This window comes from Apostichopus japonicus, chromosome 18 (assembly GCF_037975245.1).
Source record: "Apostichopus japonicus isolate 1M-3 chromosome 18, ASM3797524v1, whole genome shotgun sequence".
NCBI lineage: Eukaryota > Metazoa > Echinodermata > Holothuroidea > Aspidochirotida > Stichopodidae > Apostichopus > Apostichopus japonicus.
Window position 1 is genome coordinate 5,958,903 of NC_092578.1, and position 17,198 is coordinate 5,976,100.

Here is a 17,198-nt window from a genome sequence, read left to right on the forward strand (position 1 = left end):
CCCTCCTGTGTTCTACACGGGTAGAAAGTTTACACTGTCACACCGGCTTAACACATTCACGCAAGCACACTTTAGCTCATATACAGTGGTGGCATCATGGGCGAGAGGGGGGGGGGGAGTGGCGCATTTGCCATGATCATCTTGATCTTCAGCCCCCCTCCCCAACTTTGAATTGTCGTGCACTTCACTGCGTAGCTGGGAACACAACCACCCATTCCCTAAATTTGTCCGTGATAATTTAGTATAGAAAACTTTGAATTTCCAAATATTTGCTAGTCCCCTTTCCCACCCCGGGCTTTTTGCAAAAGTATGGGTGCCGCCACTGCTCATATAATCTTGAAGACTTTCTAGACAGTAGAACAATTGAACGGCATTAATACCAGTTTACTATGTGCTTGATATGTACGTATTTGGCGGTATACACTGACGTTAAAAATCATACAAAAACACTCCCTCCCGTCTGCTCAGTCTGCTGTCTGCTGTTGATAGAGATGCAAGGAGTGTTTACTCACGCTGAATCAGAATATAATCACAAGCACACCGCGTTGCCGATCTTGAGGGTTTCATCTATTGGAAGGTAAGATATATACATGTGGTTAGCGATATTTATTAATAAATTTGTTTTACGAACGGGGTGGGAAGGGGGGGAGGGGTAAAGCATTACCTTAAAGTGTTGCAGTTACACCAGTAAACGAGATCGTTTTCAGCAAAGTCACATTCGCGTAATTTGAAATATTAATATTGAATATTTTTTACTTTTCGTTGGCAATTTCGAACAAGATACGATATGTTCATTGTATCATTACATTCTGGCCCAACTTTCCAAGTCAAGGATTTTTGCACTCAGCCGGGGGAGAACTGGACCACTAATACGGATAGGACAGCCCCACCCCCTCCATTATAAAATCCTTCATTCGCCTCTGGTTCTCCTAGAAATGTTCACGCGCCTACCTTAATCACTTACGAGGGGTAACATTTTCAATTTTGATATTTTTTTTATTATAAAATTCTTGCGTTTTGCGTTACATATGCAGACCTAACTTAGAATATGCCTCCAAATGCACATTTGACGTTTTTTCCCCGAGGGAGAACCCCACCCCTCCCTCCACATAGGATTCGGCTTCAATGACCGACTCCTTTTATAAAAAATGTAAAAATCCTTGATTTGCCTCTGGCCCTTCCACACGTTCAACCCCCTATACCTTATAATATGTCGGGGGAAATTCTGAGGATAAATCAAATACAGATGGTGTAAATATAAGATGTAGTGAAGATATCTGAAAGCATTTCAGATATATTTGATTAAATGTAGATACTACTCCGAGCGAGCAGTCGGAGGGGTTCGGCTTCAGTATGCTCAACTTGCCCCTCTTCTATAGCTCGAAATACAAACGGTCAGGATACGGAAATGTACAGGTGTCATGATAGACCAAGCCATCAGCAATAGCATGTGGTAGGTATAGGATATGCCAGTGGAATATATATATATATATATAAAATATCTGGGAACTAAACCTAAAGACCACGGCACCATTCGGTTTAAACATCAGAAACGATTTGCCGTCCCAGATAAACCAAAACAATTCCTTTACAATTACGACGGAATCGGATTAAAATAATCCGACGCGGATTAAAATAATCCGAATTTCTAAAACTTCTTCTCAATTCAGCAGAAATCAGTAAGTCGCTTTGCCTTTACAACCATGCCGACATCTTCTCTATAAAATAGTTTCAATTCCTGCTACTCCTTGTCACTTTCGGTGATCATGCACTGAAGAAGAGCTACTTTTGCTCGAAAGCTCTGCAAAAACCAAACATTGGCTGTTTTACTTCCAATCACTTACCTAACTCAATTATTGTATCTCACTCGAGATCCAGCCTTTCTCTAAATGCAGCATAGTTGTTTAAGAGTTTTTCCGTTATTCCTATATATATATATATATATATAGGCTATATATATATATATATTTATATATATATAGGCTATATATATATAGGCTATATATATATAGGCTATATATATATATATATGTGTGTGTGTGTGTGTGTGTGTGTTATAGGGTTTGGGAAATTGACGAATTTTAGTGTGTTATTCAATGGAACGATTTTAATGACATCTGCATTATAAAGTTTGTATGCACGGTGTTGTAACATGGGGCATTTATTCTTCCTCGTTTTTTAATACAGAATTGTTGACAACTTTAAGGTACGTTTACGTTATCATGAAAGAAGAAATAGCACATATTATTATCGTTCGTGCAAGTTCGATCGGTCTAGTGCAAGTTTCTATGTAAGACAAGAGTACCATCAGATAGCTATCAATTCCTGATAGAAAGAGCATTTGCTATCACCCACTACATATCAAATGTTACATGTATACGCCATCGTGTACATGTGTGTGTGGTCATTTGATCTACACTAACGGGTACATTGATTTGAGCTATAGCAGCTGCGATTTTTTAAGTTCAGTTTGCGTTACTATTGGCCTACTTTGTAGCCTATTATATGGGTATGGTCATAACTGTACGGGACCATTTCAGTTTGGGGGGGGGGGGCAGATACTTTTGTGCCCGAAAGTTGCCTTGACACTATCTACGTAAATTTTTTGGCAAGATATGCCTCTCAGATTGCCGGAAATGGCACTTCTGAGGCCGTGCAAGTTGCATCTAAACATTCTTTATTTTATAATCTCACGTTTTAGAAATTCACACTTCCCCAAAAATTTGGTAAATTAGAAGAAGAAAAAATGGTAACATCACTTTGAAGGGGAAAAATAGGACAGTACATTTGTTAAGCTCCTATTTAGTTACCGTATTTATTTTTTTAACACAGTACTCAGCTATACTTCCAGAAAAAAACATACATTGTTCAACGACACGTAGGCGGGGTAATGTCGCTGTGTCGGGTGAGACTGCAATTTGTCTCACAAAAAAGTATAAAAAAAAAACAACAAAGAATATGATAAACCTGTACTTGTAGGCTTGAAGATACCCCCCCCCCCCCCCGCCACCATCCATGAAAAAAAAGTTTCTTATATACACTGACTCATGTCGGGGATGTCCAGGTAGCCTATAGTTAATTTTGGGCGATAGTGCAAAAAGCGTGGTAGCCCAGATGAGCTGCTCTTACGGTGGTGTTACAAGGAAATATTCGGGCATCATGATGCTAAATAAAGAAAATTATTAGGCCTATATTAATATTAATGTCGCAAAACAAATAACACAAAACGCTCTCCACGGAATTGTCGGGCAAAAATTTGAAAAAGATTCGGGCAAGCTACTGCATATTTATATATATATATATATATATATATATATATATATATATATTTTTTTTTTCTCCTCTTAGGCTGCCCGAATTTTTCAGGACTTTTGCCCGAATTTCTTGTCCTCTGGAAATTTGGGGGGCAGTCTGCCCCCTGCCCCCCCCCCCCCACCCGCCTCGTACGCCTATGGACCGTACGGTTGTATACGGTAAATTCTAAAACCAGATTGCCACAGAGCTTTAGAAATATACTTGCAAAGGTCGGGAGTTTTAACAGCATATCAATTCCTTAGCGCAAGTCTCCGTGCAACATGATTAAGCGAGCTGCTTGAAACCATGTCATCTTAACCCTATGCATTTACCACAGGGTATACATCATTTCCACATCGGATATGTATATGCAGAATATAGAATAATTCATATGAAAGGCAAGTCAATAGATCATTTAAATACCAAACTTAATAAGGATATGGCTAATATATGTAAATGGTACAATAACAATAAAATGGTCATAAACAGTAATAAAACCAAATGCATGTTGATCGGTTCAAAACAAAGGCTGAAATCTGTTCCAAATAAAAATTTAAATATTACCGTCGAAGATTCTGATTCTTTAATTGAAAGAGTATGCTGCGAAAAGATTTTGGGCAAATCGGCAATAAATTATCTTGAAATGAACAAGTTGATTCTGTTTGCAAGCTCGTTTTCAGTATAGATTAGCTTTACTTCGACGTATAAAACCATTTCATTGATACCAATACTTGTATTCTATTTTATAATGGATATATTTTACCGACGTTTGAGTATTGTAGTTTAGTATGCGGTATGAGTAATGCCAGGAATGTTCTCAGACATTATAGTCGGCTACAGAAGACTGCAGCAAGAATTATTCTCAATGCAACTTTTGATGATAGATCCGAAAACCTGGTCCTCACGCGAAAAAAAAAATGTAAAAGATTGACGATGGTGTATAGGTCTTTAAATGGTCTGGCTCCACAGTACCTTGTGGACTTGTTCCGTCACACGAATAATATACATAACCACTCCCTAAGGTCCACCACACGAAATCCTTTATTGCTTAGCGGGTGGCAATACCCAGCATCATCAGAAAACATTTTCATATATTGCTGCTAAGGAGTGGAACGAATTATCGGAGAAGTGTAAAAATGCCTTCTCCTTAAAACCTTTAAAAGTTTTATCCAGGACTTTAACTAATTTCTTATGCTCTTAATTTCATTTCATTGATTGTCCCTTGTCAATTTCTGTCCCTTGTCAATTTTGAATGTATCGCTTCCTTTTCCATTGCCATCTATTTATTCACTTTTGTATTCTTAATGTTCTTATTATGATTATTTTAGTTTATTCTAAATTGTAGCTTTTGTATTTCCCACTCTCTTACCCATCCTTTGAAATCATGTACACGTCGCTGTTCGGGCGTTTTGTGATGAAAAGAGTTCTCAAGTTGCTTTGAAGTTAAAGAGGTGAACGGTAAAATAGTTCGATCATTATAACGGAACCGCTTATATTTCTTTCTTAGATACATTGCACCGACCAAGTAATAAATTTGCTAACAGACCCTCCCGCGTTACCGATCGCCGCATTTCTTTGTAATGCACATAACAATCAACTTTGAAGATTACACAATGCCTAAACATAAGAAGATTATATACCTAGGAAGGTTATTCAGAAACTAGTTTTAACAATTATTCGAAGCATTGATTGTTATTGACGTACAACGATCTGATATTATAAGACTGATGAGCCGGATAAAACCGATATTATAAGACCGATAAGATCGCTTCTCGGCCTTTTGGCTAAAAGATCATGTGTAGTATCTGTTCCCTTTCGAGGGGAATCGTGATACACGCCTGACGATGATCACATAGTCATGCAGTCTCGATGCTATTGGACTGGGGTTGAGAGCGGATCAGTCGTTTGGTAGTTTGGTTTTCGTGCCCAGGTTCTTTCCTAAGCGACTTTTCTTAAAAAGTATTATAAGACCGATGACGATATATCTGGCGTTTAAGTGGATTTAAATGAGACACAATCCCAACCATCGTCATTTGGTCTAGGCCTACGTATAGAGATAGCCATGCACAAGGGCGTAGGAACCGGGGGGCCTGGGGGCGCCAGCCCCCCTCAGTGAAAAATATGGGGGCGGAAGTATCATTCCGCCCCCCCGCTCCGCAAGTCAGAAAACCCCTTTTTCATTTCCAAATGAGAAAAAAATCTCATTTGGAGCACCAAATTGCATCTAAGGCCAGGTGAAAATGCAAAATTCTTTACAAAATGGAGTGGGAGTTGAAGTGTGCTATATTGCACCAAATTGCATCTGAGGCCACCTGGAAATGCAAAAAAAAAATCCAAAGGGGAGGGGGACACTCCCTCCCCTTAGACCCCTCCCCCAGGCCGGCCATCAGTCTTCAGCCCCCCACTCAAAAGTACCTTCCTACGCCACTGGCCATGCAGATAACTGTCATGAACTACTATACCCCAATCAGTGAAGAAACGTTGAATCCATCTGATGACGTACTTTGCTGACGTCCACGGTTTTGGGGTTTCCCCTTCCCTTTGATAACATTTTCTTTTGGTAAGGTGGGCTTAACGCAGTCAGTTTAATTAAAGGGTGTGAAGACTTGCGCACAAAGAAACGTCTCATGCCAGTAATCTGACCTAGTTTCGAATGAGGTGTAACAGAAGTGTTAGATACCATCATCGATCCCAGAAAATACACACACAGCTTGCTACCGTCGGTATTAGACACTAGTGTACAGTCAATACATACAGCTACGGTCAATACTCACAACACAGTGTACATAGCAGCGTGGACATCTCAGGTCAGGCTAGTTAAAAATAACACGGTGTCACGTTTCATTACTCTCTGCATTTTGCAGCGACAAGAAGAAAACGTCATTTGCAAGCAACGGAAAGTTAACTTTTTCAGAGCGCGGCACGCGGTTTCGGGCGAGTCTTCAATGCCTTGATATGACATTTTATAACACCGTGTAGACTGTACCCCTCTGTTACAAATTAAAATTTAAGGAAGAGGGACATAAAAATTCGCTGACGTTCGTACTAGGAAGGGACCCGGTGTGTGTTTGCTGGGGGAGGGGTGTCCATTCGTGTTCCCATTCTTCCAGTGGCTACGGCCCTGCATATATAACATTTATAAATACAGTACACAATATACTTGTGTGTAGGTAAAGCGTCAGGTATCTCATATATCACAACTCAGTACCATACGACGCACTGAGCTTTGACTAGAGTAAACGGTTAATTACTGAATCAAAGTTCACTTGTTCTTGCTTAGTATGGTTATAATGAGAAAAACCATGGTAATGGGTTTGCAGGTTGGTTATACTTTTACTTTGGTGATTATGTCAGGATTTTCGTCTTTCCAAATTGCCATGAAGTAGGCCTCAGCGATGTCAATTGACTTTGTAAGCAAGAATCCTGATTTAAACAAAAAGAATAATAATATTTAAAAAAAAAAGTTATATGATTGACATCTGGCAGCGGAACTGATATCTACGTGCAGCTGTGTCAATATCCATTCGTTTATACACATGACAAACTCGCAAACGAAATTAATGATTTAACAACTGCTAAACATTTAGAAATCAATTGGAAATTTGAAACATCTTGAAATCAAACAAGAGAGTTCATTTTGCGCATAAAGGAGGGCGCAGTCCACCCTGCACTGTGTGATTAGCAAAAGCAAATTTTTGTTTGTTGAGAAAAGGTAGCATACGCACATTGAAAAAGCACTATTGACTGACACACTAAATCAAATAAGTAATGTGGTCTTTAAGTCTTGATAGAAGTTCTCACTAGCTAAGCGCTACCCAACCGTTCTCCTACTGCATTTTGTCACTTTTCCCGAGATAGGAGGACATTCGGGCGGAGGTGGATTGATATAGACTCTAATAGGAGTATGCCACCAAAAAGCTCAGTTCCCTTTTTTCTAGAATTTCTTTCACAGACTGCTATGTGTTTCTGTACACCCTATTTCTTAGTAAAGACTAACGCCCTCAATAGCTGATAGACGTCACTGTCAACACAAGTTCTTCCGATTGTGGAGCTTGTTTAAGTGTATTTGCCAAGTACCGTTTGTACACAGTATGGCTGGTGTCCATGCCACATCTGGTCAACTAGTAATACTGTTCATTTATGTGTAGTATGCTACTAGTAGTTAAATCGACAATTGACTTAGCTCGTGGTTGTGGTGATCCTGTTTGCAAATTTAGGTAAGTAAATCCCTCCTTTTCACTGTGATAATTCGCGTCATATTCACTTGTATTGCAGTGTCCATAATTCCCGTGTTTTAAGTTCCGTAATTATGTAGTACAGTAAGACGAACGTTTCGTCTGTAGTCCGTCAGTAGCCTAGGCCTAAGTTACTGTAGGCCAAAGTTCGATTTTTTGTTTGGTACGCACTGACTGATGCTATGCACAGTAGCGAAGGGTTCCCGTGTCTTTACCTCAGGTGTGTTATGTTTTAGGCCTAAGTTTAGTAACTGTAAGTGTTATGAGATACACCTTGGACTGACCTAAGTGCCAAAGTGGAGTAATAATATGCACAACTGCTGAAGAGCCTGCAAGATTCTTCACTGGTCATTGCTTGGTAGTCTTGGTGATTTTGTTAAAAAGTGGACATGGACTCTCAAAATAAAGTCTGCAATGAAAACATGCTATTGGTGATATTTTGCTGTTCATACAGTCCATGGTTGTGAAATTGATATGGTATCTTCCTTCATATTCCAAGTTTGTAAAACTTGACAGTATTTATTTTGAAATGCAAGGTATCATTGCACATAGGCCCTAGTTTGAATACCAACAATATAAAAAATATAAGCATTTAAAGGCATTGAAGACTCGCCCCAAACCAAGTGCCATGCTCTGAAAAACTTAACTTTCCATTGCTTGCAAGTGAAGTTTTCTGCCTGTCGCTACTTAAAAATACCTTGTAATCTTTAGCTGGACCTGAGATGTCCATTGCTGTATCGTTTGTACACTGTGCTGTGGGTATTGACTGCCGCTGTATGTACTGACTGTACACTAGTATCTAATTACCGAAGGTAGCAAGCTGTGTGCGTATTTTCTGGGATGGATGGTGGTGTCTAACACTTCTGTTACACCTCATTTGAAACTAGGTCAGATTACCAGCATTAGATGTTTCTTTTGCGCGAGTCTTCACACCCTTTAAGCCACCACTAATTATAATTTGAATAACCAGAATTATGATTTAGTTCCCGTACATGAAATTTGAAGTAATGTCACATAAGTTTGGATTTGGGTTTCTACTCATCAACCTCACTTTAAAAACAAAGGGATTATGAAAATATGAGTACCAAAATATTTTAAGAACAATAAAGATTGTGTAATAAGTAACCATGTATATAATATGAGTAACGTGAGTAACCATAAAGCAGGTTGGGAAATTTAAACCTAGTTTTACTGGGATTTACCATGGGAGAGTGGGAGGGGGGGGGTCTCAGTATGGTTGGGGTCTCATCCCTCCCAATCTTGCCAAAAAAATATTCAACAGTCCTAATTGTTGGATATTTACTCAACTTGTGACAATTTTTTTGCTTATACTATTCAGGGTTCAAATTTAATTTGATACTACTGATATTGTTGTCCAAACTAGGGGAAAGGTGGCAGGTGGTATCTGCCCTGCTGAAATCCCTCAATTGAAATTCAGCGGCCTACACCCCCTCCCTTATTCACATTAGCGACATTCCTGACAATCTCTGAGTCAATACTACCTTTTAACTATAGGGTGGCATATGGCATATATACCCCATCTACTGTACCCATCATGCAATACATATATACTGCTGCAACCTTATGTCATTCATGCATATGTATTTCTATTGAATTCACTTCTTCCAAATCAAAAGTTTAAATTTTCTTTGCGATTGAAAAAATTCTCAGTTACAGAAGCAGTAAATCTGTACTATTGATGAGAATGGTGATTTAATTTAATTTAATTTCTACAACGAATTATAAAAGAGGTATTGCAAATTTATTCAAACTAGCAAACAGCCATTAAACTTGGAGACAGCAAACAGCCATAAAACTTGGAGACCGTTAGGCAGTAGAGTATGAAGGATTGCTCTGCCTTAGTGAAATGGTGGCAAGTGTTTAATTAAGCAGAATAACAACCTGTTGGATCCAAAGTGGAAATGGCCAAGTCCACAAGATACTATTTCTTCATGTCAACAACCATGAATGAAAAATTAAAAAATCTCTGTAAAGCTTTCAGAAGCAGCCAATCAATCAATCTGAAGAATAGCTGAAATTTGTAAATTTGTTTTTTTTGTCGTCGGTAGCAGGATATTAAGTTTAGAACCCAGATTTGTTTGTTTTCAAAGTTTTGTTACAACAGTTGAAATGGTTTAAAATGTGTTGCAGTTGGTATATGCATTATGTGTGCAGGGTAAATTGAAAGCGTTTGTAACAGTTTACATTATTTAACCCTGTGAGTGTAAATTCAAAGAAACCAAGTTAAAGAAAATTTGTTATATATTAGGTTAGGGTAGTAGGGTTTTAGTGCATGTGCAGTGTTATGTAACACAGAGCTTGTTCTGTTTACAGCACACAGCATACATGTGTCTGTTGAATTGTCTACGGATGTAATTGTAACTCTAATTTTGATCCTTCTTTACAAAAGGGCTGAATCCTTTTGAAAAGGTGTACAACCCTTTAATTATGTAATAATGATGACTTTAGGCAGATCTATGATATTGGCGTTGGTTTGTATGTTTTTAGTATGGAATGCATAAATATGTACAGCTTTAAGAAGCATCTCATATTTATGTAGCAGTTGCTCACCATCAGCCAATTCTGCAAGCTCAAACAATTTTCGTTCCTCTTTCATTCACAGTGCAAGTATGTTGCAGAAGGTTTTGCTTTCCAGTCAAAGGGTGATAATCAGAAAATGAGATGTCTTGCAGGTTCTTGAAGTTTCGGCCTCTGCAAATCTGCATTTTGGCTGGGCTTGTTGTCTATGTACTGCTAACCCTCATGGACAATGCGATATTTTTGACCAAGACACAGTCTTCAAACGTTCATAGAGGTGAGAGGGTTGACCCACAGTTACCTGTCAGAGTAGTTTCCGAGGAAGCGAAACATGAAAACGGTCAAGGAGCAGAGGGAGTCGAGTCGGGCGAAACACTGAAAAATATTGAGCTTCTATTAGGTAAAATTCACCAGAAATTAAGCGAGAGTGAAAACAGTGCCAACGTCTCTGACGTGATTCACGAAGATATCAAGACGGTGAAAGAACTCTTTCGTCAGGCCTATGGCTCGGATAATTTGGCCCAGCTGGGAGATTCAGCTAAATTTTTTATGAATGGGTTCCTACAGGAGCCAAAGGAGGCATGGCCGAAACCACCCAAGGTACAGCTGAACGAAATGGAGTACATGCGGGACCCCTCGTACATTGTCCCGGTGAGTATTATCAGTGTACATCTCATAGCAAAGCCATTCCCAACAACTCATCATCATTTTCCTTACATATTAGTAGTAGTAAGTTGATTCTCGTCTATCCGACATGCTCAGTGATTAACCTCTGCCACGTATCACGATCTTGCGCAAGGTTTATTACTTCCTCGAAATTGTTAGTGTTAACGTCCATAAATTGCGACTTTATTTTTCCAAGCAAGGTAGTCACAGCCTCACAGGCCTTCCTACTGGTTTAGCAGTAGGTCTAAATGCTTCTCTTAAAGCAACCTTTGCTGGAGCGTCCTCCTGAAGTCTTGCTACATGACCGAAAAATCTCAATCTTCTACGTGCGACTATGGATGAGGATGACCAAGGTGTTTGGTTGGTTTCATTGTAGAGCTCATCGTTGATAACCAATTGTTATTGGTCCATCTAATGTTGAGAATATTACGAAGTAGTCTCCTTTGAAAAGTGTCAATTTTGCGATCAAGATCCTTCGTTCCTTACATGGTGTTGAGATACTTGTTAATAAGAATACCTCCTATGAGTCCAGGAGAAAAAATGTTTTCCATTTGGGAGATACATTGGTTTTAAATTCATACCAGGGGGCTGGCTACCTTACATGAATTTGCAGTGCCAATATGAGGTGAATGAGGTGAGACCAATTACTTCTGTAGTTGTTCTTGTCATATCTTCATGGTTAAAGTTAAGTAGTATTGCCACTTCATGTATTGCCAGTATGAGGGGGAATGCTTTCTGCTTCATTCTATCATTTACTTAAAGGAGAGGGGGGTTGGGGGGGGGTGGGGGAAAGGGCTCATCTGTCTTTGCAGTGAAATCATATGATGTCCAGGGAATAGTTTATTGCTCAAATTTTGCATATGAAACAGTTTTCATCTCAATACATTACATGTATAGAGATATTGTAATGTAAGTGGGGCTCTCTCTTCTCTTAAAAAAGTTTCAGTGCTTTCATACAAAGTTCTTTTTCTCTGGAATTTCCAGAGCAAGCATATATCATATAGGCCAACAAAAGTTACTATTTTTTATTCCAGAATTGTATCTCATTCTATGACTTTTTCACCGATTTATGTCCAAATCGGGCTGAAACACAGTTGTAGCAAGCCTTTTTTGCACACGCTCCAAAACTTGTTTGTAGGGAACTTTTGCCCACGTTTCCCTGTTTTTGATGATTAAGCCCGCTTCCAAGTCTGGTTTATAGCAGATGACTCATGGCAGCTACATATGAGATATATACGAAAATGGCTACCCTTGCGACCAATTTTCTGTACTGTTGTTAGGTACTCAGCGTGTAGTGTATTGCATTGCTAATTACATACATTTTTGTACTGCTGAAGGCTACGTAGTGCATTTAATTGTAGCCCAACCATCGTTTTGCCAAAAAAACAAAACAACAATACTTTGCGTAGCTTTTTACATACTTTCTTTGCTGCTATCGTCACGCATGGTACCCGAACACCACACGTAGTCAACAGGAAAATCTTGCATAAGCATCTCTTTATTCGCTGAAATTGTGACGCAGTTAGCTCGAACTAAAATATCCATGAAATACTGCAACCTTCGACCACATGTTAGCCTAACAACCACACTAAGTCAATGGGAAATGTAGCCTAACCATCGGTTTGCATAATAAAAAAAAATGCGTAGCTTAGTTTACAACTTTCAATTTGCTGGAAATTGGCATTTGTTTGGAAGGTATGTGCTATGTCTTAAAGAGGGAATGTTGTATTTAATTGGAGTAGTTTCTAGTTGTTATTATTTCTTTACATCAATCTGGTAACATTCTAGAGCAGTTTTAAACAAGTTACGATGGTACAATTTGCTTTTCAGTTTGATTGGCCTGAGCATACATTTCTAATTGAACTTGAATGGAGTTAAAAAGGTAACGAATAGGTATGCTTAACTTCAAGTTCGTAACATTTCTATTTGTTCATAAACGGAATAATACTGAAAATAAGTACAAAATAATGTCGGAATGTAGGCAATATGTAATTAAAATTTACACTTTGGTAAAGATTGAAGATGGATGGTTTGTCTGAGATGCTTTTTGAGATGGATATTTTGAGTAACTATTCTTAGCCCATTTCAAGCCATTAACAGGTGACATACACGTCGAGGTGGTTAGGCCATTCGCTTAGCACAGTGCTGACTAGGTAGGATGTCATATTTTCATATTTTGGAAATTTGTAAAAAAAAAAAAAAATTCTTTCCGAGAAACTCCAGAGGTGATTTGGTACAAACAAAAGGATACCTTAGAGCCTTGTATTACAACGAAAGCAAAAGGAAACAGGAAAATCACAACAATAATTGTTTCTATCACAAACTTTATTGCCGATTTCGTATAAACGGGATATTTTCTCTTTTTCAAATAATCGGAATCGGTACGATTATGAAAAAAATAATCGGTAATCTGTATTTTCTGTTATGCATAATCGTTTGAACACTACTTGGAAGTGGACACAGTTTTGATGGTAGTCACCACTACAGTCTACAGCAGGGTTGTCCAACCTACGGCCCGCGAGCCACAGTCCGGCCTGCCTCAGGGTTGCGTCCGGCCCGCCAGAGATGCTCTACGGTGCGAAATTTTAGTGAGCAGATTTATTGATAACAATTTGAAGCTATATAATTGATCATTCGAACCTTCTGCGGTCCAAAAAAAACTGCATACAGGTCAGTTTGTGTGACACTCTCTCAGCGAAGGAAAATAAATCAGTGCGCTCCGCGCGCAGTTTTCACATTTTGTTGTCTTGGGCTTCGGGCAAAAAATCGAAAAATCGAGCGTAGGGTTCATTTGGCCCGGCCTACTTCATAATCATTCCATGTGGCCCTCCTCTGCAAAAGGTTGGACAACCCTGGTCTACAGTAACATAGGTCGATAGGCCTACAGTAGCTTTCTCAAGGCGGGCATCTAGAATATGGTCGAGTTGTTCGCCTCTTCTAATTTGGCCGTTGTCATTGACGTCAAACTATATGACCAAAAAGTCCAACAGAGACTGACCCAAGATGAAGGATACCACATAAAAAACAAGTTCTTAAATATTCTATGACATTACTAAACCTTGCAACAACAAACAGGCAATGAGCGCTAAAGGCAACACTCGCAGGATGAAGTGTAACCTGCAGAGACTATTCATGGCAAAGTAGTGTAAATGCAAGTTCTATATTTGTTTTACCATGATTGATATTGATAATTGTAGAGACAGAGCAAAGATATGAAATTAGGAATCAAAATTAGAACTTCCAGTATTGAGATACTGCGTCATTGATGCTCTTGTTATTTGCATCTTAGAAAATACTGTGATTACTTTGTAAAAAGACTCTTTGCACCTGTACAGCAATTTGACAATTTTGCATAGCGGTGCAATAGTGGATCAATCATTCCCTGGAAGTGAAAGTATTAGTGTGTTTCATGTGAGTGTTTCATTTACGCACAGTGCATATTGTGGTGTAGGATTTGAACTTAACATTCACCTTTGTCAATTGGGTGAATGTGTACTGGACAATAAGGATATTACAATGAAATCTGAGTGAAATGCTCAGGCAGTTTGTGGTCTCGTCAGAGTTGAATTGTTTAATAACACATTTTTAACACATGTTTATCATTAGTCTTTGTTGGTGTAATGTGGCATGGATCAGACAGACAAATGCAACATAATTCTAGTACAGTAGTTATTTAAGCAATGGTATAAATAGAATAGGAAAGATTTGTAAGAGTACAGATACATAGACAGAGATATATACTGTACTTGCAGAAATTGCTTCACTAGTTTCTCTTGAGACAATAGCAGATACTACTATGACTGCACATTGTCTTCCCAACGGTTTAAGCGTAGGTTTAACAGAAAATTTTGAAACTTGCTTGGAAGTTGCAATCCACATGCCTATTCCCAATCACTTTGGGAAGGTCATATTTAGACATTTTAATTGCCACCCCCCCCCTTCCCCGGTACAAGAATCGAAAATGGTGGTGAAGAATGGCAGGAAGAAAAAACGTGTTAAAACAAAGAATTTGTTAGAGAAACAGGATGTCCTGTCTCATCTGGAGAGCTAGAGAATCGGAAGCATTCTTGAAGTTATATGAAGCAATTATATAATAACTGCTTGCTGTAAACCCCCATGTATAGTCTTGTTGTCAAGCTTCAAGGTTTCTAATATGATGATGTATGACACCCAACACAATGAACCAATCACAATCAATGGTTGGCTAATTGGTTGGGCATACCGTTTGTCTCGGCTCCCTCTAAAATGTGGGAACGAAAGGTCAACAGTAGTGACCCCAAAATATGCTAGAATGTCATTTAATGGTCACTCAAATTCCAATTCAAGGAGCAGTCAACTACCAGCCTTTAAAAGGATTTTCTTTGCATGACTGAAACATTTTAATTGTGGAATTTTAACACGAGTCTGGAAGTACTTTTGAGATTCAGAATGAAACCACCAGAAATGTACTTTTGAGAACATAGATAGCAATTTTTAGTATGCTTTTAAACTATGGTGCCAATACTGACATGACCTTCAACCTCATGGTGTGAGATGAGTACAGAATGCAGTTTGCCTCAACCAATCTGATTGGTGTAAACTGGTCGAGATGTCAGTGACCGCGCATCTATTTTCTGCGAGGAGAACTTGAAATCAAGCGATATGAGGCAGACTGTCATTCTTCGCCGATGGAAGAAAATGTAAGGTACAAACTCAAGATTGACTCGACTAGTAACCCGATACCACAACCAAGTTAGACTGCTAGGCTCGATCGATATGGGATTTTGTAATTGCAGGCCAGGGGTTGAAGGAACTGTTATTGTTGTTTACTCTCTTTTTTCACATGACAGAAGAAACTTGTGTACCCTACCTTGTTACAGTGCCAAAATACTCTGCCTTCTGGCATTGACAAATTCCATAACATTTCAAGAGAGAGTTTGAAATTCATGCCTTAGATAGATGTGAAAATTCTGAATATGAATGCAACATTTTGTTGGATAGGAAAAGGAAATAAATAAAACCGTACATTTTCAACAATATTGTACTAATACTTAGGCTGCTAACAGTTAGCTCAATTTCTAACTGACATTCAATGAAGCTGATTAAAGAAACACTGACTTACCATCGTTATATATTCAAGAGAGAAATAATTCACTTGCAACGTTCTATGATGAAAATAGTTGTATGGTGATAAAACCTTAAAATGTAGTGGAAGAATAGAGTCAAGAATAAATTTATTTAGTTCCTCGCTTACCTGTCTCCCCACAACCTTAGCATTCTCGTTCTGCCGTGCCTAGAATGAACTGGTAACCTTTCAACACTTTGCGCCCTCTATGACCGGCTCCACGGGTCACCGCCCTTCTAAATCTACCATCCAAAGTGCCAACATCGCAGGTCATTTTAGAAAAAAAATTTGATCCACAGTTTGCCTTAGTTTGGCGCCCTTCGTTCAATTCTTTACCTATGATGTTACTTTATTGGAGAGCCTGTGGTTCTTTCTCATCTTACTCCAAAACCCTGCGGTAGCCTCCGGAGGTTTTCTTAATTAAGGTACGGATTACTCTATTGACGGTTGACCAAAGTGCGCATCCTTCGAGCTCAAGAGTGCTGGATTCGGTTCAGGTAGATTATAATAATTCAGGACTAACAGGCGGATGAAAGCCTCTTGAAGAACCTGCCGAATATCCCACGTCTGCACGTACTGTAGGTTCTAGCCATGTATCACAACAATAATTAAAAAGATGGGGTGCGTTAAGTATATTATATGTACTGTACGGTACATATAGATCAATGTAGTCATCAACAGAGCTCTCCTTATATCTCAGATTTATCTGGCACAAATTTTGAATTCAATTTGCTCCTCTCTTACCTGTCTCCATTCTCCTTAAATGCACTTTCCTCATCTGTACAAGAACCTTCTATCTGAGGATTGTATCCATCAAAAGTGACATGTTAAAATCTGATGAAATCTATACAGTATGGTGGTTGTAAGGTATATACATATATATGCTAAATATGAGGCCCTCTTTCATATGACATGTATGCAGTTTAACAACTAAGGCTTCTGTTTTATGTTCAGCAAGGTTTTTAAGTTCATTTCTAATAGTGCGGGACCAGGGATGTTATGATAATTCGTAAATGAGAGCTCATGACTGGATCTATCCCTGCGATCTTTTCGAAAAGGATTGGATACTGACCGCTTGAGTACGGGTCAGGACTGACAATCTACAGACTTTTGGCTCAAAATGAAATGAAGACTTACTTAAATATATGACAGAAATACTATCTGGGCCTTGGTATTCAAACTTTGTTGCTTGGTGACTCCAATATTTCATCTTCATCATCTTGGTGACCCTCCAGAGGCGAACCTGTGTTATAGCCTGGGGGGGGGTGTGAGGGGGGAAGGGGTCGTATATGATTAAGAATGCTTACAGTAGTTGCAAAATCCTGTCATATTTTGCAACTTTTGAAGTAAGTCACGTTCAG

At 38.8% G+C, this 17,198-nt stretch overlaps 1 protein-coding gene across 2 annotated transcripts in view; it reads left to right on the forward strand.

Moving 5' to 3' along the window:
* The first annotated feature begins 424 nt into the window (after positions 1-424).
* The window catches only part of LOC139958398 (CMP-N-acetylneuraminate-beta-galactosamide-alpha-2,3-sialyltransferase 1-like), a 57,937-nt gene continuing 41,163 nt past the window's right edge, over positions 425-17,198 (forward strand). The window contains exons 1-2 of one of the 2 annotated variants that reach the window (XM_071955455.1): positions 425-577; positions 10,153-10,718. In XM_071955455.1, the coding sequence (XP_071811556.1) occupies positions 10,212-10,718 (507 nt within the window). In that variant the 5' untranslated portion in view covers positions 425-577; positions 10,153-10,211. Of the gene's footprint in view, positions 578-7,352; positions 7,512-10,152; positions 10,719-17,198 lie in introns of those variants that run through there. The other variant, XM_071955454.1, reaches the window with a different exon arrangement.